Source organism: Nicotiana sylvestris, chromosome 2, assembly GCF_000393655.2.
Source record: "Nicotiana sylvestris chromosome 2, ASM39365v2, whole genome shotgun sequence".
Classification (NCBI taxonomy): Eukaryota; Viridiplantae; Streptophyta; class Magnoliopsida; order Solanales; family Solanaceae; genus Nicotiana; species Nicotiana sylvestris.
In genome coordinates this window covers 35,388,620-35,410,411 of record NC_091058.1, presented here as the reverse complement: position 1 = coordinate 35,410,411, position 21,792 = coordinate 35,388,620, and the positions used below count along the sequence as shown (strand labels likewise).

The 21,792-nt window shown below is 34.7% G+C and overlaps 2 protein-coding genes across 2 annotated transcripts; both read right to left on the bottom strand.

Moving 5' to 3' along the window:
* Positions 1-1,229: 1,229 nt before the first annotated feature.
* LOC104235947 (ethylene-responsive transcription factor 12) lies at positions 1,230-2,233 on the bottom strand. The gene has a single exon (XM_009789785.2). It carries the CDS (start codon positions 2,133-2,135, stop codon positions 1,641-1,643), a length of 495 nt encoding a protein of 164 aa, XP_009788087.1. The 5' UTR covers positions 2,136-2,233; the 3' UTR covers positions 1,230-1,640.
* Positions 2,234-6,995: 4,762 nt separating this feature from the next.
* On the bottom strand, positions 6,996-16,168 carry LOC104235946 (receptor-like protein 4). Its single transcript, XM_009789784.2, has 9 exons — positions 15,884-16,168; positions 13,650-14,708; positions 13,234-13,381; positions 9,605-9,676; positions 9,316-9,387; positions 8,497-8,568; positions 8,342-8,419; positions 7,650-7,831; positions 6,996-7,383 (listed from the first exon to the last, which is right to left on the bottom strand). The coding sequence occupies exons 1-9, from the start codon at positions 15,954-15,956 to the stop codon at positions 7,262-7,264; spliced, it is 1,878 nt and encodes a 625-aa protein (XP_009788086.1). The 5' UTR covers positions 15,957-16,168; the 3' UTR covers positions 6,996-7,261.
* Positions 16,169-21,792: the final 5,624 nt, after the last annotated feature.

Sequence of the window (21,792 nt, the reverse complement as noted above, 5' to 3'; positions counted from 1 at the left end):
GCCAGGAATTTACTCAAGGGTGTTCAAACTTGAAAGAAGTGAAAAAAATCTCCGAGAAAGAGTGTTCAATTTGTGTTATATACCTCTAAAATCTAATATTTTACCTATACATGCAGTATAATTTTCTGACGAAGGGTGATCAGTTGACCACCTTTACAACATGTAGCTTCGCCCATGCTCACAAACAAATGGACCCCTTACCTAGTAGTACCAGAATATGACGTAATTAGAAAAATAAAATGGCAAATAAACAGCCCCTTTTTGTTTCGGCCAGTTGCACCATGGCGTACATAAGATTGTCAAATAATTGGAATTTAACTTTTATATATAACAATTACATAGTCAAAAATTTCAGAATATCACGTTATTTAAAAGATAAGTACATATAATTATACTTAATTAGCATGGATAGAATATGAGAAAAGCTGAACGACGGATGATGAATTATTCTACTACTAACATTAATAATGGGAAGAAGAGAAAAGCTGAACGAACAGCCTGCTCTTATTGAAAGTTATAGCTGAAAAAGAATTCTTTCTGCTGTGTACAATATTGTCTTAAAGGGACTTTTCATTTTAAATTCGCACTGTTTGGAGAATGAGTAAGCAGATCTTTTGATAATATGTACAGTAACATTTTTTTACCCTAGTTGCTACTATAATAAATACTCTACTACACTAGTCACCTTTCTGCTTTTACCCTTTTCCTATACTAAGAGTAATTGTAATGCTCTTCCATGCGCCACCTTAAAAGGCGAAATTAAAGATTATGTCTCCAAAATCTACCCCCTTCCCCCCCCCCCCACACACACAACACAACACAAAATAAAACTAGATAAAGAACAAGAAGAAATATGTCTTTTTCTGATTTTCTTTTTCTTGACGTATGTGAAACTTTGCTCAAAAACCTTGTACTCCTAATATATTACTTTATTCATCCGTTTATACAGCCACCAACTCCATCTAAACTGTAAAAACCAAGAACCTTTACTATTTCTAAAAATGTTACTATTATTATACAATGTTTTACACTTTAGTACATTATTTTTCTTTTCTCCTCTTTTTAATTCTTTTTTGTATCTAATGTTTTGTACATAAATTTACCAACGTTATCCTAATAGGACAGAAAGTCAGTGGTAGAATAATCCATCGTACAACTATTCTTCGGCTGAAGCAAATGTCCAGGTATTGGACTACTTTTTATATCGCCAAATATATACACACACTGAATGAAGCTCAAGTTGTGTGTAGGTATTTAATTTTATATATGTACGCACGTACACACAACTTAAATACACACTTTCAACGTACATGTATATTGTAATAAATATAGATGAATAAATGTAAACATGTTAGGTACAGAAACACAAGAAAACGATGAAATTAGACCACAAAGTCTTGGGCACAGTTTTATGATAACCATTCTACAAAAAAGATAGAAAAGGATCTAAAATACAAGAAACATGTATATACATAATAATGCTTCCTCGTACGTAATAACATAAATACCTCAAGGAAACTTCTTTTTCTCTTTTTTTTTTCTTTTCTTCATTAGTAGAACTTACCCTTCTCTCAAAAGCTTGAAAATAGAGAGAACGAAAAAAGAAAACTAGGAATTACACTAAGAAGTCATAGCCGGCTTCACATCCACAACGGCGGCGGTTCATTCAAGTCAATAGGCAACCCACGTCTCACAATCCCAAAATACTTGGCGGCGGGGCCACTCTCATTCTCCTTTGCCGGAGCTACGCCGGAGACCGGCAAGTTAAATACTGGAGGCGGCGGCGGTCCAACGACGTCTTTGAGTACTGGATGACCAACTTGTAAGAACTCTCCTATATTCATAAGCCTACGGGCGGAGGACGAAGAAGAAGAAGTCAATCGGTGATGATGATCAACTGAGGGATTAAGGTTGAGGTCAAAAGGAAGAGGAGGCGCCGCCGGGAAGTTGGTTCTGGCTTTAGCACCGCGGAGAGAACGAGCGGCGCCGTCGTAAGCAAGAGCAGCTTCTTCAGGTGTATCAAAAGTGCCTAACCAAACACGTGTCTTCTTCCAAGGGTCACGTATCTCAGCTGCGTAACGACCCCATGGACGCTTTCTTACTCCTCTGTAATGACCTTCACGAGTTGCAGCCATGGAAATGGTGGGAATTTAGAGAGAGAAAGGAGGAGAAGAAGATGAAGGTGAAATTGTTTAGTGAGAGAGAGAGAGTGAATGTGTGTGGGGTTTGGGGACATAAAAAGAGCAAGCGTATAGAGTATATTTGGAATAGCAGTCGTAAAAGTGGAAAAGATAAAAAGGGGCCCACGGAGACACCCGTAATCGTCGGCTGGACGGCACGACCTCTCTTAACTCTTTCAACCATTAAAATATACTCCTATACTATTGGTATCACTGCGGTAAAAGCTTTATTACAATTTCGACATTTACATCAAGTTATGCCTAACTTATGGTAATAGTTAGTATAAGAGATTTAACAAGATGAAATATGTATTGATTAATCTTGGTCTGTCAAAGTTTTTGTAAACCTATTTTTTTTGGTCTATTCTAAAAAAGTAATTCTTTTTTAAATTTGGTAACAATTTAGCTTAAACTTATAATTCTACCCTTAATGAGAAGCTTTTATAACTACACAAATACTCTAGGCCCCTTTTTGCTTTGTTTAGGACCATAAATTTCAAAAGTTTTTATTTTTTCTTAAATTTTGTGTCTAATCAAACAGATTCACATAAATTGAAACGGATGGAATAGTATATTTGAATTAATATCATGCAATAGGATTTTGTATAATTATTTTGTATAATTTTTGCCGTACTTTTACCATGGATTTTTAAGTCATTCTGTGTCACTAATGTCTATGTTGTCTCATCATGTCTACACCATTGATCTCCATTGTGCTAAAATATATATATATATATATACTCCCTCTGTTTCAATTTAGGTGAACCCATTTGACTGGGCACGGAGTTTATAAAAAGAAATTTTTTTTTTGATCTTGTGGTATAAAATGAGGCACATATATTTTGTATAGCTATAAATCATTGTATAAAGTTAAATTGTTTTCAAATAAGGAAAGAGATCATTCTTTTTAGCACGGACTAAAAAGGAAATAGGTTCACATAAATTAAAACGGAGAGAGTATATTATTGGAATGTAAGCTTATTCTAAAGGATTAATAGAGGTAAGAATAATTAATAAATTAAGCTTAGTATAAGAATGATTAGTTTGGTAACATTAAATTTATAGTTTGTTCTTTTAATTAATTGGTGTATCTCTAAAGAAATTTATTTTAAACTTCTACGTATAAAAAATGTGAAAACGCACAATTTGATAAATTTGAGTTAAAATAGTAGGGTCCTAAAATAGAACTACTACAAATTGGTTGGAAAGGTTAAATTTTAATACTAAATCATGATGAGAGGAAGGATAATTCGTAAAAAATGTAATAATTTTCGTGCTTCTATTTCTAATTTTGCTTTCGTCGAGAAGTACAATTTCTACTACAGCTTCTTGAATTTTTCAGAATTGAAGAAGTCACAAGTCAAGTCAATATTTTCGAAAAAGAAATTGTTGTTGCTCTTATTATTTTTGTCTTGGCTGTTGTCTATGTTCTCGCAACCTTATACTAATTATAAAGGTAGATTCAATTAATCTTCATTTGCACCACGTATCTTTAAGAGACTTCCAGAATTGATAAGACTAAGAAACAGTCTAAAGTCCCAATACAACATGTGATGTTATTTTCTTACATCCAATTTTCAACGAAGTTGAATTCCGGTGATAGGTTGATGGGTATAGTATCATTCTAAAAGAGTAATTAACTTGCACCAATCACGTGGGGGAATTAGATTGTAGAATTCATTTTTGCAATTGTCCTTTAATTTTCTCTCCTTTATGATGGACAATGGAATAGAAGTATGGATAAGTGGAGCTTGCTCAGTTGATAAAATATTTCTACTTACGATCGTTAAATTTTGAGTTTGAATCATACTAGAGGGAAAAATATAAAAACACTATAGATTCTTCTATATTAGGAGTGATTTAAAATAAGATAAAAAAAAAGTTGTAATATGTATTTTGAGTTGTAGTATAGTTTATTTTTCCACCAAAAGAAAATTAAAAAGAATACACGGTTATTAGTATGTATTTTGAGTTGTAGTATAAGTAGGTGGAGTGAGTATAAATAAATAAAGATAGAAAAAGGAAAAGGAGGAGCAGCCGGCTGATAAGACGTGTCACACAGTCGGGCGTGTGAATCTGTATCTATCTCTGATTTCTCTATTTGTGTGCCCCTTAGGGTTTTGTCATGTTGAAGACTTTCTCTCCACATAGTAATAATTTTCCATTATTATAATGTTGCAAAGACAGTCTTATTATTACATCAGCCCTATAAACCCCCCTACTACAAGGCCCTAGCTACTCCCTGTACGGCTCTCTGTTCAGCGGCGCCTCCATCCCTTTTTCTCTTTTACTTTTTCCTATTGTTTATTATTGCATTATTTTCAATATTCTTGTCAGGCATATTTATAAGAGAATATCCTTGTCGCGTTGTGCATTTTGCATAACACGCGATGTTATTGAAGGCCTGCAACTGTGGCATTGGAATATTAATGTACTGTGTTTATTTAAATATACATTTTGCAGATTAAAAGTTAAATCTTACAAGGAAAGTTGTACTGCATCTTTCGTTACTCTAATTTTTAAAAAATAATGGGACCTCGGTTTCGTCACTTGGCATTAACAGCACAAAGATAACCAACATATTTACAAATAGTAACATCGCAAAAAACAAAAAGAGTGCTAAAGGTCATGGGAATCTATCAAAAAATTGCATGTTTTGCTTATATAGTAAATATTGAATGTGAATAATTTTTGTCACAATTTTATTGGTTGGTAATAACTTCTACGGTAGTTTGGCCGGAAGGAAATTGTTTTTCATACTTCAGTTAAGTTTTTGTTACATTTTAATGTAATATTATCGAACGAATAACATTTCTTAACGTATTTTAATCCTTTTAAGCCAAAAAAAAAAAAGGTGTGGAATTGAACGGCAAGTAATAATGCTCGTCAAGAAAAGAACAAGACAGTACTAAGGTGGTAGGTGAGGTGTCGAGAAATGAATGGATAAGCGCGCAGTAGAATACACAATCCTTTGGTGAGGCAAAGGGTGATAGGAGGAAATGTCAGGCCCCCACGTGGAGGAAGGGGTAATAGGAGTAGGTGGTGTCTGAGTAGAAGGAGACAGAGGTGTTGATGTTGGGGTTTAGGGGCCAAACCAAATGTGGAGCCTATTTAGTCAAATATATCTGTGTGTGTTTTTCACTTCTTTTACTTTATTGACTCGGTTTTTGGGGCGGTGGTGGACCAGAGTCAGAGTCAGAAAGACACAACAACTCAGCAGAAACCACACATACACAGAGAGATTATGATTTTCTGATTTTATGAGTGCTGCTGCTGCTGAGGTCAGACGTGTTCTTTTTTTCTGCCTTTGAGTGTTGGTTTGGTTTTCCTGTTTTTCTTCGGTGGCGTCACTGTTTATCTATTTTTATTTTTATTTTTCTGCCCCCCACTAACGCCAAAGTTGTCTTCCCACGTGCCTTTCTTTTTTCTTCAAACAATAACGACTTAGGAGCAGGAAAGTTAAATATATTACTTTTTTTGTTTCAATTTAGATGCAATAATTTGATTTGGCACAAGATTTAAAAAAAATGTCTTTTAAAATATATAATTTTATAAACTTTAGGGATAAAAATTTTGTGGACCATAATATTTGTGTGACTATAAAAAAAATTCATTCTTATTTTTCAAGTGTTCTGGAGTATGAACAATATTACTTCTCATCCTTTATTTATAATATTACTTACAGGCATACAAAAGAATATCATAAATATGACATTAAGTATTTGAGATTATGGACAATCATGAGGGGGGGGGGCATGCGGGTTACAATCATGTATGTTAGAGTAGTGAGGGTTATGGATATAATAAAGAAGAATATGAGTATTAATTTTTAGGAGTTATGAACATCCATTGTAATATATATTTCATAACATCTAGACATTTGTTTTAGAATTTTTCAAAGATCTCATTAGAAATTAGAGAAAAATTACTACGAATTAATTTTTTTTTTTTGAAATATTTGACTTTTCAATAATATATATATATATAAAAGATAGGAATAATTTCGCCAAGTACACAACGTATAGTTTTTTAGTTATATTATAGTAGGTATAATCATTTAGAGACCGTTTGGTTCAATTATGGGATATGCAAGGACATTATCTCATAGGATTTGTTATCCCATTTTTTATATAGGATAATTAGTACAATTTTAATCTATATTAATTAATATCCTTAATCAAATATAAAGTAAATACAATTTCAAAATTTATTCCAAAATTATTATTCGTATTCCGATAATCAAAGGACCCCTCAATGTTTATTTTGTCTTTGATCACCTAGAAGTGGACAAAACGCCTGTCATCCTCATTCCTCCGTGGTATGCGCAAAAGAGCCGGTAAATTCTTGAACACCTTTCTTAATTTTTACTGTAAATTACAATTTCCGGTCTTTGTTGAAGACTTTCTTCTCTAAACTTCACCTCGAACTACATTTTTATATCAACGACCAAATCAAATAACTATTAATGTCTTTAATTCATACAACTTTATCTGTCACATTTAACTGGAGGTATTTGACTAAATACGATAAGTGTGATGTTGATTTACTTTGAATTGTATAAGTAAAATGGTGTCAAACTTAATGGAACATTTCAAAATTGAAAAAAACGGTTATACAATTTGGACACAAGTATTATTTGTCTTAACTTAAGGAAAGTTAGTGTTGGTCCTTTTTGTTGTCAACATTAGCTTTGCAATGAAAAAACCAGTTCATATGTTGTAATTACATATTAGCCCTTAAAGATACAGGTGTGCATTGAGAAGAAAAAAGGGGTGAAAAGGCTACAACAAAATCTTAACAAGAACAAAAGTAAAATTACTAGGGCAAAAAAGGCATTTTCATCTTCAATTCATCAAATTAACAGTTATATGCTACATGGTGTCTTTAATCAAAACTATAGAAAGTGCGAGCAATATACAACGTTCTTTCTATTCCTCCAAGATCTGTAAATACGTATCTGACGATAAGATGCATTAAATGCAAAACCATTTGAACTATCTTCTATGCTCAGTATTCACATCTTTCCAGTCACAAAAACAATTTCAGTAGCATTGCATCTGGCAATCTTGTTTACTAATCAGTCAGGTAAGCAAGGGAGGTCCATTCTCAGCAGCTGTTCGAGTATGTTCGTGACTATGGCTTCTTGACATTTGTACATCTCGATTGAAACTGGTCCTTGACTTCGCATAAGGAGCGTCTCTCGCTAGATAAAAATGGAAAAGCCTTTTTAACGCAGAATGATCCATCCATAATCAAGCATATTTTAGAAGGAAAAAAATGGATTCTATACTTCCCCATTTTCATCTCACATTCAATGTATATAGGCAAAATTTCAATTTTCTACAGGTGCAGATTAGAAACAAAACATAGGCAATGTATTTGAAGGTGGCCTTAATTGAGGGTTAAAGCATAACATGTAACCAATCCAGATTCCAGAGTCAACAAATGTTTGAAATGAGAATATCTTACCAGCAATCCTCTGAGCTCGGAGGATGTTCTGCCGTCTCTTCCACCAGCATGTTATGCAGGTAGCAATAAGAAGGATAGCTGCACATGCTCCTAAGCCAATCCCAATTTTCGCTCCAACCGTAAGATGGGTTCCACATGTTGGTAATCCCGGAATACCACAAATGCCTGCATTATCAGTGAAACTGGAAGCATCCATCGTAAGTTATTTTTGCCATAGATTACTGAAACAACAAGCCAGAAATTTTGCAGCTTTTCAATTAAACCACATGGTACACGCCCCTAAAAATTTTAATTACATTTCTCAGCCTAAAATACAAGGTTGCTGATTGCAGCTATAGGGATACTTCAAAGGCTAGGTCGAGGCCATCATATTTTGGATAAAACTGGTACATGCTAGCGGAAATAGTCTGGGCTAAGGAACTTATCCAGACTCCAGGCAGCATAATCATGATAAGGACAGCTGGGAAATGATCAGGCAACTCCCAAGCACAGCAATGTTCTTAAGGCATAAGGAATCATGATGCTGCGCATTATATAGTTATTTGCACCACAAAAAGGGCGAATAAGAGCGACTACAAGAAATTCATAAAAGAAAACACCTTTATATGCTACATATCTGATAGAATATTAAAAGGATGCTTCACAAAGAACAAGCACTGTGCCAAATAATATGATGATAATAGGAAACATACTTGAAGCTAGCTCTGTGCAAGAGCCTTCCACCTAATGCAGCAGGAACCCTTCCAGAGAGTGAGTTGCCATTGAGATTCCTGTAACAAACCAGTAATTTAGTGCTCTTTATCATCATTCTTTTGTCCCCAACTGATCAAAAGCTGAAGTATCTTACAGTGTTCGTAATGAGGTCAATTGCCCAAGGCTTTCAGGAATTGATCCATTGAAGAAATTGAAAGAGAGATCCCTGTAGTGCAAATTTTTATTAGCCACTCACCAGGTAAGATCCAACACTTTTTTCATTACTAATGGAATATCCTTCACTAGTTTGATAAAGAACAAGATGATCTTATGTCATTTCTAGTTGAAAAGAGACGTCTTGAGCAATCGTAGGGGCACTTTGATTCAATAAAAGTAATACTGTCTGTTCTAATACACAAAATATTGCATTCTTTCCGCACCCAAGGGTGTCGCCGAGCAGTCAATGTAGTGAGACTAGGGTTCAAGTCCCAGCGGAGACAAATAACACTAGATTATTTCTTCTCATCTACACTAGATCTGGCCTAGATACCGCCATTATCAAAAAACTACAACTATAATCTATTCTCCCATAAAGATAACAACGATGAGCAATATGACTTGTAATTCACAATCCACAAAATTATTAAAATCATCAGTCTTCCCCTTGTACCATTACTAGCAAAGAGAAACGAGATATCATCTCTTATTCCTTATTCCTATTCGCAAAACTAGGAACCTATTCTTCAAGTTCATTCCTAATGAATAACCATAATGCTGCGCAAAAACCAGCACCACTTTAAGAACAATGGGCTATGGTATTACTGAAAGAGAACAACCAGTCATATGCTTTAACACTCCTCAAAAGGTAAAATTGAGAAACCCCTTACTTTCAAATTTGATTATCAATTACTCTGGCAGAAAGAATACAGAAATTAATTCTGAAAAGCACATGAACTCTGAAAGCTTTACTCACAATGTCTGCAGACTAGTTATCGTTCCTAATGCCACGGGAATAGCCCCGTGAATGCTGTTTCCACTTAGATTTCTGTAAAAGCACACAAGGAAAGCATGGTCAAAGGAGATCATATTTAGAAATGGTCGTTCCAATGCTACATGTAAGAATAGAGCATCCAGAAAAGTGGGATGCTTTAGAAGATTTGAGAAGGATGCGGTGCCAAAAGATGTTTCGGGAACATGTATTTGTCTTTGGCAACATATATTCTGAAAACAGAAGGCACTTGCCAGCTGTGTTTCTAACTTACATGCTCTGAAGATGACGCAATCGAGATATTTCATTTGGTAAGAAACCCCTTAAACCTTGGTTGTCCAAGCCACTGACCTTGCAGGTAAAACAGTTGGAAAAAGAAATGGAGTTAATAATGATCATACAAAAGAAGCTCAATGCATTCACACAGTGTCAAGAAAAGCCAATATAGATGGTAGACAAGTATAGAATTTGGTCAAAAACCTGTACTGAAGAATGTAAAGATAAGGGGGAATATTTTTTTTGAGAAGGGATAAAGGGGAACATTTTCAGACAGAAGCGGTTAAATTACAAGAGGGAACATGTTATCTAGAAAATAGTAACAAAGTTAATGCACACTTCAAGAAAAATAAAGTTGAAATGAACCAATCAAGTGTTTTACCTTATAAAAAAAAAGTTCATAGAGACTATGAATTAGAACAGAAGCAATGGAGACACCATGCTTTACTATTCTAATAACAGGATTTGCGACAAATATGTGGCTCCTCCGAAGACATTCATTACACAAAAGCTTGCAAGAAAATACCACACAATATGAAAGCATAGGCATGTTAATCCTGCAGATATTGGGAAACGGGGACACCAAACAAGGCATCTTGATAACAACATACGTTTTTTTAATGAAAAAATTACAAGTTGGGATTGGGATTCTTGATAACAAAATACATTATTATATTGTCATAGTAGAACCAAGAAATGAGATTAAAAATATATGAATTATGATAATTTGTAACAGTTGAAGGTTTAACTAACAAACACTTCATCTTACTTTGTTTAAAACTGGCCAATTATAAAAGTAAGAAGTTATAGTAAAGAGATAAAACTATCTGTATCACAAACAAAAGCCTATTAAACTATCGATATCACATGAATTATTTTAGATTTCAAAGACCTACTCCCTTCGTCCCATTTTAAGTGATTGGTGTTTGACAGGGCACAGAGTTTTCGTAGCACGGAATTATAGGAAGAAAGGAAGACTTTTGAAACTTTTGGTCTAACACATGTCATAGATACTTGTGTGGCTATAAATCATCTCACTATAGGTACAATGGGAAGTTTAAAGTTTAATTGTTTTAAATACAGAAAGGTGTCATCCTTTTACGGATAAACTAAAAAGGGAATAGAAGTGATAGATTAAAAATAATAATTTGATGCTCAAATACAAATTTGACATGACAGCTAGGGATGGCAAACTTTTTAAAGGTGGAGTAGTTTGTACTTTGCCTGAGCTTACAGGAAAAACAGAAATTCCTGACGAATTCAACTGCTATCCTCCTCCAACTCCACATGGGCTTTCTGGTTTACTTAGAGAATTAGATCTCCATCTCCATAACAACCAGCTCATGTGATCTAATGGAGTAATGGGTACTCATTTTACCTAAAAAGTGGAGATCTTGGGATCAGAAATCTAGAAATCCATAATAGAGGCTTGCTAATGAAGTGGCTGTGGGAGTATAATTGACAATGCTTACCGGAGGAGGGTGATCATAGCTAAATATGGTGAAGAGAGTCGCTGGTGCCCGAAGATAACTTCACCTCCATATGGGGCAGGACCTTGGAGGTATATAAGTAAACTGTGGGAGGAGTTCAGCTCAAATGTCTACTTTGAAGTGGGTAATGGTGAAAATATCAGTGTTTTGCATGATAAATGGGTCGGGAGCAGCCCACAAAAAGAGGAATTCATTGAATTATTCCCGTTTGTGAGATACCCTCAGGCCAGTATTATACAATGTAAAGGCGGTAATTCTTGAACACAATATTTAGTAGTAATTGCCAGACTGGAAACCGAGTGGCTTAATGGAATTGACGACCAAGCTGGGACAAGTGACAACAAACTCTCAGAGGAAAGACAGGATGAAGTGACAGCAATGATACTGGACAGTTCACTATGAAAGCGTGGTATAAGTTATAACATTCAACAAATCATAAGATAGTTGACAAGTGACAGTGGAAGCTGATATGGGAAACAAAGGCACCAACAAACGTAGCTTGAGCCAGAAGCCTGCCTAACATAAGATTAACCACAGCAAGAGAGGATTTATCTTGGGCCAGAGATGCTATATGTGCATGGAAGCTGAAGATGTCCTTCACTTTACTGCTGCAAAGGATGCTTGGGACATATTCTAGAATCTTTTTGCGGTATACTGGGTGATGCCTTACAAAATGAAAGATGCATAAAATGGATGGGACAATGAAGAGTTGGAATGTACATCAAAAGGTTGTAGCAGATGGTACCAACCTGCATTTTTGGTGTATATGGAATAAGATCAAAACCAGAGATATTTTGCTGGGATTTCAACACCCAGGCTCCCAGCCATTCTTTCAATACTTGCTAAATCTTTTTGTTGGTGTAAGCTGAGCAATGGAAATAAATTAGATCAATTTATGGATTTTCTTAGCTCCTTGAATTTATGAGTTAAAAGTGTAATTGTACAGGAGCTAATATCATCTTTTTGTACTCTGATCACCATTTGTACTTCTCTGCGTCTCCTGGATGCTTCTCGATAAAATCCATACTTCATAAACAAAGGAGCAATCAGCCCGTCCCTACAGTTCTTATTAAGCATGGTTACCACTACATCACCTAAAAGGCTAAAACAAAAGTAAACCAGATGTCCTGACTAATTCAGTGCTACGCTCTTACCCAATTCCACATGGGCTTTCTGGTCTAGTTAGAGAATGCGCGCTGAATCTCCACAATGAATCAGCTCACTCCTCTTCCTCTTCCTCTTCCTCATCCCCCTCTTATATATTACCCAAGCCTTCCCGCATTGCCACAACTCCCCTTTTCTGGCCACTTCCACCATTCTTTCTCACCACCCTCTTTCACAGCCCCCTTTCTGGCATCCCCGTAGTCCTTGGCTTTTGCTCACAATCTCAATATTAAACCTCATTGTCAAAACTTCCTTTCACACACTCGACTTGGCTTTCCCTACTTTGTGTAATGAACGTGTTAATTAGTGAATTACACACAAAGCAGAGAAAGACAAGTTGTAAACAACTTACCACCAGAAACATGTTAGATTTTTAAAAAAACATTAGAGATGGAACACTAAGAAGAACATTTAATCAACAAACAAGGATTGAATACATCTCTTCAATTAATGAATAGATGTGCCCTACAATCTTCAATTAATGAATAGATATGTCCTATGTCCTATAAAATTGGATATATCTTTCAGAAAATGTTGTGCCTTTTCAACAGCAGGCACATTAAATTTTTGAATCACTCTAAATAAATTCCGACAAGATTGGGTGTAGAACTTGAGGAAAGAATACAAAGAAAATGAGTTTTTTGTGTGAGAGCATATGTTTAGATTCATTTTTCTATATTAAGAAAAGTGAATCTAAAGCTGCCCCACCTCTTTTACTGATTTCCTTGGGGAGGGTTGCTATTTATCTTGGGTGAATTAATAATTGTGTTAATCAGATAATTCACCAAGTCGTCCAGAAACTTATCAACCAAAACCTATAGATTGAGGTGGGCAACTTGACTGAAGAATACAAGCGAAATACATGGGTGTGGGTAAGTTATATCTAAATATGCCCATATGTACACCTTATGCCCGACTACAAAAGCATACATATAGATAGAAATTTCTGTAAAGAGAAAGCTTAATTACGTACAGCCCATCGATGACCCATTTATTGCTAGCTTTGTCCAATTGACAATCTGCTCCACTCCAGGGATGTTGTTGGGGCACACATGGATCACCATTCCATCCAAGTCGAAGGGGAAGTCCAAGTGCATTCTTTAGTGACTGCAAACCCTTGACTGCAGAAGTAAAGAAGGATAAAATAGTATCAATAATAGGTCAGGTAACTTCTACAATCAGAGCAGTAGAATGTTAATGGCACAAGCTGAACCAATGAGTCAAAAAGGAATACAGAACTACTCTTGGCCCCTTTCTATAGCATAACAAAGCGAGAAAGCTATCCCATTGGTAAAACTTGTACAAACTTTAGATTACATCTTTCTTTCCCACTTTAAGCGCTGAACAAGCATCCAAGAAACATGAAGTGTAAAACTTTAACTTATTTACCTTCGTCAGGTAATGTCTTAGATTCAGCAATTATAATCTCAAAAATTTCAATGGCACTAATTATGGCATGAGTCCCATTTGTTGGACGCAATGTGATTGTCAAGGTCCTGCCACTGACTACAACTGTTGTATTCAGCACAAGGGCACTGTTAACACCCCCAGCCATCTTCACAATGTCAACATCTTGAAATTTAGTGTCACCATTGATAGAGATGTCCATGACCCTCTGTCCCACGGCTGTAACTGAAGGATCAATTTCCGCAAAGTGCAACCAAACAGAGTAATGTTTGTTGGGATCAACATCCATTGTGTATGTTAATTCTGGCTCATTGTCAGTACTAAGAAGAGCAGTTTGGTAAAGTGCTTCTGGATAGAAGTTTGGTGCTTTGGAAGCTAATTTTGTACTATTCTTGGTAGAAATTGGGCGATCAGAATTCTGACCAAAGGTCTTGATTGAACTCCAAAAACGATCTCCCCCCCAGTGATCCCCACTGTAGTCAACATCAAACTTTGAAGTCTGAGCACCACAGCTGAGTCTTTTAACAGTTCTAATAATTGTCCCTTCACCAAAGTCAGGACCAAAATAGTATGCTTTGCCATCTACTTGGAGAATTTCAATTGCAAGTATAGCAGGATCTCCGTGACCCGTGCTATGGAAGCAAAGAGAGGCAGTACCATCATCAAGAAAAACAACTGTTTCAACAAATGCTTGTTCATCGTCATGATTGCTCCAACCAGATGGCAAAGAATAAACCAAGGTGCCTTCAACAGAAACATCAAACAGTGGTTCGTTATCAAAGCTTGGTTCTGCAACCAATCCAAAGAATATTCTCACTGAGTAGTGGCCATGGGGCACTCTGTTGATATTATAACAATTCTCAGGTCCCTCCGATAAAGGGAAATACCGCAGCATAGTGAGAGGAGGTGTAAGGAAACTTGGGCGTGTTCCGTTGGTAGGTATCCCTCCTGTATATGCAAAATCCTTATACCAGCGGGTATTTGTAGGGACAGTATGAACATCATGTCGAGCTCCACAGCTTATTCGCATTACATATGGCTCTGCAGTGAGTAAACAGTTTAGTGAACGAAATACCAACTTGAAGAGCCTAATCATTAGCACCAAGTTTATGAATATCATGGAATAAAAGCGCTAGGTATCCAGAAAAGGCAGAACAGGTACACTAAAGAGGAAGCAAGTCCAACTCGAATATCAGCGGGGGACTAACTTTTAATCTTCACTAATGTTACACCGATTGAATGCACTTGAAAGCTTATTCTTATGGGGAAAAAATGTGCTCGGAAAGGTACTTGAATTTATCAGACTATACACGTAAGAGGGAGCAGGAGCAGCTTGAAATTTTTAGGTGGAATAATGTTTATTTTTCACTAATGTTACCTTGATTTGGTTGCAGTTAAAAGCTTATTGTTACCGAGCATAAAGTAGATCTAAGGAGGCTTAACAGCTTTTCGACTCTACCCTTATTTGCTCGTTTCACCTGAAAAAAATCATGTTTACTCCCTCTCACACCCCCACTTCAAAGTTCCAACCTTCAACCGAAGGACAAAGGCAACCTAGAACAACTAAATGCAACACCTAGCAATGACAAAAGGTGTTGCTAGAACAACACCTAGCATTTAAGAAAGTTTATTCATTTAGAGAATACTAATCCGTGTAAGGACAAATGTGAGATTAACAGAGCCCTCAAATCGACTTAAAAGGCAAAAGATCTAGTATTGGAATGAAATGGACCTGAGTAGAGTGGAACCAATATAAAAGATTCATATAGCTAACCGCAATTGTTCCAAACTGATTCGGGAAAATTGAACCGCAGTTATACACTACCCATAACTTCTTTTAAGGATCACTATAGCTTAAAAGGTCAGCCGAAAAAAAACGATTCAAAATATAAACTCAGGAACAGAAGCAGAAGAACTAATAAGCTAAATCAGTATATTCAAACTATATTAAAAAATCAATAACGATAGAACAAAAACGAAGCAAGTCCATCGCAAAATCACAATCAATGAGCAACACAATTTCCATTACTACTTCTAGACAAATCCATAGAATTAAAAAATAATAATTATAATAATAACAACTACTTGTAAGTTAGTAAATTTTAGTCGAGTAACTAAACCACATAGATCCAGTAGTGTTCATAGTAAAAGAAGAAAAAAAAACCAGTAAAATGCTTGACCCATTTTCACAATAGAAGCACAGAAAAAGGGCTGACCACGGCGAGAGCAGACAAGCTGAAGACCCAAGCAGAAGCAAAGGAAGAAGAAACCATAGTGGAATCTCATCATTTTGAACTCCAAATGCTACTTGGGCTTCCTCCAATTTCTTGTGTTTTCCCCCTACAAACTCATTGCATTCACACTCAAATCTTGTACTTCCCTTGTGGTTTTGTGGGCACTTACCATAAATTCATAATCTGTAGAGACGAGTTGTGCAGGTATGAGAGTAAAGGAAAGTCGAATATTTCTTTCTTTTTTTTATATCATTCTTCTATGATATTGACCCGTGAAATGAAGGGGGCCATTGTTATAAGTCTACCAGCTGCTGAGGTGTCACGTGCATCGCAAAGCTTCAATCATAAGACATTATGATTTAATACTAATATGGTTTTCTAATAAAATTAAGTTGTTGAAAGACCTTTGTTTCATAAAGACAAAACATGTGGAATCAACTAATCAAAGGAAAAAAAATTAGCCTTTACTATATTCTATTTTCCTAAGTATGTGATTAAATTTAAATGATTAATATACAAAAAAAAAATTTAGTGCAAACAAATAAAATATTAAGCTTACTTTTATAGCAAATAATGAGTATCGTTGCAATTAAGCTATCGTATTAGTAATTTAGTATTATTGTACTGGACATATTACATTAATTTTGCTGGTAAAATTAGTAAATCATAGGAGTGATACACTAATATCTAAAGTAAGTTATTTAACTTTTTTTGAGAATAATTAGATTGAATAATTCTTTATCAAATAAATAGCGGTTATCACAAAGACAAACTATAGTATTGAGGTTAATCTCGACAAAGCCACGTGATGCAAGTGCATGGGATGAGCATGGACCTGCGCAATATGGCTAGATTAGGGGTGTTCACGGTTCGGTTTGATCGGTTTTTGATTAAAATCAAAACCAAACCAATTTAATCGGTTTTTAAAATTTTAATATTAAAACCAAACCAAATTAAATACAAACCATCGGTTTGGTTGTCATTGGTTTGGTTCGGTTTGGTTCGATTTTTCGGTTCGTAGTAAACTAATAATAAGTCGATAATAGTGAAACAACACTAGACAATAATCTGAAAATAATTTACTAAATTTATACTTTTTTATATATTTCTTTCGGAACTGAAAGTTTATTTACCTCTTTATATAAAAAGAATGAACAAAAAAACAACTAAAAGTTTGTTTTCTCAAGCTTTAGCCATTGTAGTCCTGCAATTTGAATTTGCTTTCTTTATTCTTACGGCAAGATTTTTTTTAACTCTTCTGTTAGGCAAAAGAGAAGAGTCTTGCGTTACTTTGTTCCATTGTGAGCCTAGTCTGGTAAGGTTTTAATCGAAAATTACTAGGGGCATTATCGTGTCTTAATATTTCCTCTTTTCGGTGCTAGATCTATTTACTAGCCATCATTTCTGCCTTGTATTTTTCTTATGCATTTTAGGTTCCTATTTTTCCTATGATCTCTATGGTGAAACTAATATTCTCCCCTTTTGTTTTTCTTGTTTTTCTTATTATCTTGAGCCGAGGGTCTTTCGGAAACAGCCTTGGGGTAAGGTCTGCGTACATACTACACTCCCCAGACCCCACTTGTGAGATTTTCCTGGGTTGTTGTTGTTGTTGTTGTTAGGCAAAAGTATGTGCAGACGGTTAGAGAATTAAAGTTTCTTAAGGAAAAGAAAATTGGTCGATTCCTATTGTTTCGGGCTTAGGGAATCTTTTAAGATATAAGTAGGATAAACCAAAATTCAAAATAACAATTAAATTGCATAAAATATTTAAAATTATTCAGAAAAAGATATTATATTGTATATAAATAATTATTAAATTTTGTATATAATTAATCGGTTTGATTTGGTTTAATTTTCGGTTTTTTATAATAGAACCAAACCAAATATTATCGATTTTTAAAATTTAAAACCAAAACCAATCCAAATCAAAAAAATATTAATTTACTTAATCGATTTGGTTTGATTTTCGATTTGGGTCGGTTTTCGTCAAACCGTGAATAGCCTAGGCTAGATGATGCTAACGATTTTACTCTATGTAACTGCTTTCTTTCTTACATATTCTTCTGTTCCACTAGAAGACAATAGCTACCAACGTGGAAAGAAACTATAAATTAAAAAGTGAGTTAGGCCCCGTAATTTTCCAATAATTACATCATTGACCACAATAAAGAATAAAATAAATTGACATTTGAGACTTAAGAATGCCTCGGCTATCGCAGTTTAGACCCTTCCATTATAATCAAAGCGCCAAGCTGCCATAAATTACTCCGATTTCCTCTCCAATTGAGTTTCTTAACTCCTAAGATGTGCTCTGGATAAAGGGATTTGATTATTATATTTCCTTATTTACAGCTCAAATATCGCTTTATGTTCCAATCTTTTACCTTTTATATAGGAGTATTTTTTAGAGTGAATTACACATATCTCTATGTGAGATTTTGACTTGTGGTGCAGTCTCTCTTGTGTTTTAAATCACCAAAATTTCTCCTTTTCATAATTTGTGTACAAAAATATATTGTAATCTATAAACAGATGAATTGGTCCATTATGTATTAGCTTTACCGTTTTCTAATTTGATTGTAACAACCCTATCTACTTTCTATTTTAAGTTTAATCAACTTCTTTAAATTATATCACATTCCTCATACAGGCAATGATGGAAAACATAAAAATGAAAAATAAAGAAAAAGTAAACGTACTACGAAAGAATCTAAACGTACTACGAAAAAATCTAATGAAACTTTTTTTTTTCTTTCTAGTACCTTTTCAATATTTCCTTTTATGTGTGTGTGCGCAGTAGCATATGATTGTGATGATGTTCATTTGGTGGGGAGTATGCTTCTTTTCTATTCAACTTAAAGCCCTCATAAAAGCCAGTTGTTTCTTCTGCATTTTTCCGCAATAAATTTCGAAGTTGCTACAATCAAGGCCTTACTTATTTGTTGTGACATGTTGAAAGAATGTGGGGCGACATCCCTTTTCCTGTTGTGGAATGAAGTATACAAAAAATAAGCTAAAAAGATGTGTGAAATTTGTATTTTGGAACTTCACATCCTACTTTATCTTATCTTAAAATGTGTGCTGCAACTTAATTAATAGCAAATTAATGGAGTTATGGAATGAGGAACTATCTATGTTGGATGTGTTCATTTATTGAATGAGTTGCCTTTTGTGTTCTGTAGGAAATTCCCTGGTCAGTGGGCATATATATAGCAATGTGTAAATGCATTTTCATATATTGAATCAGTTGCCTTTGTTCTTTTGAAATATTCTAATAGTTTCTCATGTATCCAGAGTGATGTTTCCACTGGGATGGTGTTGTGACTATTTGGTTATACATTTTAGATTAAAGTATAAATTAGTCAAACTATCTTATCCTTTTGGTGGATATTGCTCTTACTCTATATTCAATGTCAAGAAATACCAAATCGTGGTGGTCTATAATTGTTGATGAGTGTGAAAAATATTTAGAGGGAGAGGAATTCTTTTGTGGTATGAGAAGTCTTATAACCTAATGAACGTGTGAATGTTAATCTTGGAGATTCCTTTCTTTAAAATGCTGCACCTGGAATCCATGAGCTTACAGATTTTTTTTTTTAAAAAAATTATTTATTTATCATAAGGCAAAGTGAAAAAAGTATATTGTTGCTGATCAAAACATAATTTTGGCTTGCAGTTACATGAATACTAATTGCTAATTGTACTGCTGGAGGTGGAAGGGGTGTTCACCTGTGAAACGAATCCCATAATGATGAATCCCATTTTCCTTCACAATTAATCATATCTTACTTTATATCAGAGCTCCAACGAATAATCATACATTATTATCAATCTTTAATACTCTAGAACTTCATCAAGCAAACTGCTGGATATGCTAACATTATTCTCAATCATACATAAATGATTTTTCCTAAAAAGTATAATTCACTCCCCAATGAAACATTGAAAAAAAAAAAAAAAAAAAAGATCCAGGCTAAGTCATTTTTCAGGAAGTTCATACTTTGACACATTATTGTATTAGTGAAAAATAGAGTCGCCACGTGAGTCTATTAAATGGTGATACGTGTCGGTAAAGTTTGGAGAAAAGTGAAGAATGACATGTAAAGATGATATGTGAAACACCCTCGGGACCAAACATACTCGTACCGTGCCTGTTAGTCTCGGAACTGATCATCATAAAATAGTCTAGATTAGGTGCGGGAGAATATCTCATAATTACAAATGAGGAAGGAATCAATTAATCTCGAATTATATGGAATTTACCATCATTACATCATTAGTTACACATCAATTATGTAACACACACTAAATGAATAAATGATTGTAACGGTTAGAACAAGGCAATCAATTACAAGATTGACTCAACAGGCACGAGATTGACTCAACAGTTGCGGAATTAACTCATCAGTTTTGGAATTAACTCATCAGTTACGGAATTAACTCATCAATTACGGAATTCTAGCATTTACACAGCTGATACAATTCTTCCAAAAGTAAAAGATGGATTGAGTAAATGCTCATAATGGACCCATAATTCAAGGAGAATAGTTGTTTAGATTTAGCCCTATAAATAGATATACTTTTACCTTCATCAGAGGAATCTAATTTTCTTCTCTACAATTTTATAGATTGTAATTTATAGCATATTGCTCTCAAGTTAGCCAAAGTTCCGATCTTCAAGCTCTGTTCGGCTCATTATCCTATCAAGGATTATTCAATAAGAATTCTTTCTTCTCTGCTTTATTTTTATTATATTATCTGTCATTGAATTTATTTTCCACATCTCTATCATGTTGCATTAACGAAAATTTATATCTTTCAGATTGAATCGGTTACTTGTGGCCCGTCATATAAAACTATTGTTTTGACCTTGAAAACTATTTTTTGGGTTAAACAATTTGGTTCCGTTACCGGGAACTCAAACAAATTTGCTATTCATCCAAATATAGTAAAAAGTTTTGTTAATATTCACTTGTTTTAGTTTAAACCTCTATCATGGCCGAAATTTGCCAATCAACACAGTTGAGGACAACCAAATTGAAGATGGTTTTACCATGTAAAATAAAAAGGGAAGATTAGCCATGATAACGATAAGCAAGCAACAAGCAGAGAAAAATGGAGAATGTACATCGATATATTGGTACCGCAACTATTAGTACCAAAACTTATTATAACAGATCTGTAAAAACAGTTTCGAAACATGAGGTTTAGATACACTAGGTAATTTTAATTTGCAAAATTTAGTTCTAACCTTACAGGAACAGATCAAGGAACAGAACGAGTGGATAGAACACCTCCAGAAATTCCTATCTATCATATAAGAATGATATGCATAACTATTACAGCACCAGGATTTAAACAGAAGAAAATACGGTAAGTCGAATTAACACTAATAAGATGTCCAAAAACAGGTTCGAAAACCAAACCGAGGTAATTCCGGATCCAATTGAAGGAGTCAGAAAAATAACGCCGGATCTTCTAGGAATTGAGGAGTAAAATTGACATTTGATATAATACAAAGCTTCAAATAGAGGAAGACATGTTCATTCAATTGAAAGTCAAAAACAGGTCCGGAGATCAAACGGATGTGATTCTTGGGTGATCTGAATCTAAACACAAAAATCTAAAAAACAGGTCCGAGCAAAGAGATACGAGATTTTCTTCACGGGCTAGAAAAGATCCGGATCTACCCGAACAGGTAAGGAATTACCTTGCTAAATTGTAAAATTTCACAGGAGAAGAATGAAGATTAGGAAGAATATGGGTAAAACACCCACGTGATTGCTTACAAAGATACCACACCTAACAACTGAAAAAAGAAGAGATAGCTGCGGGATGGAATAGACCACGAGGAAGGAAGGTTCATTAATAAACTTGGACAATTATACAAA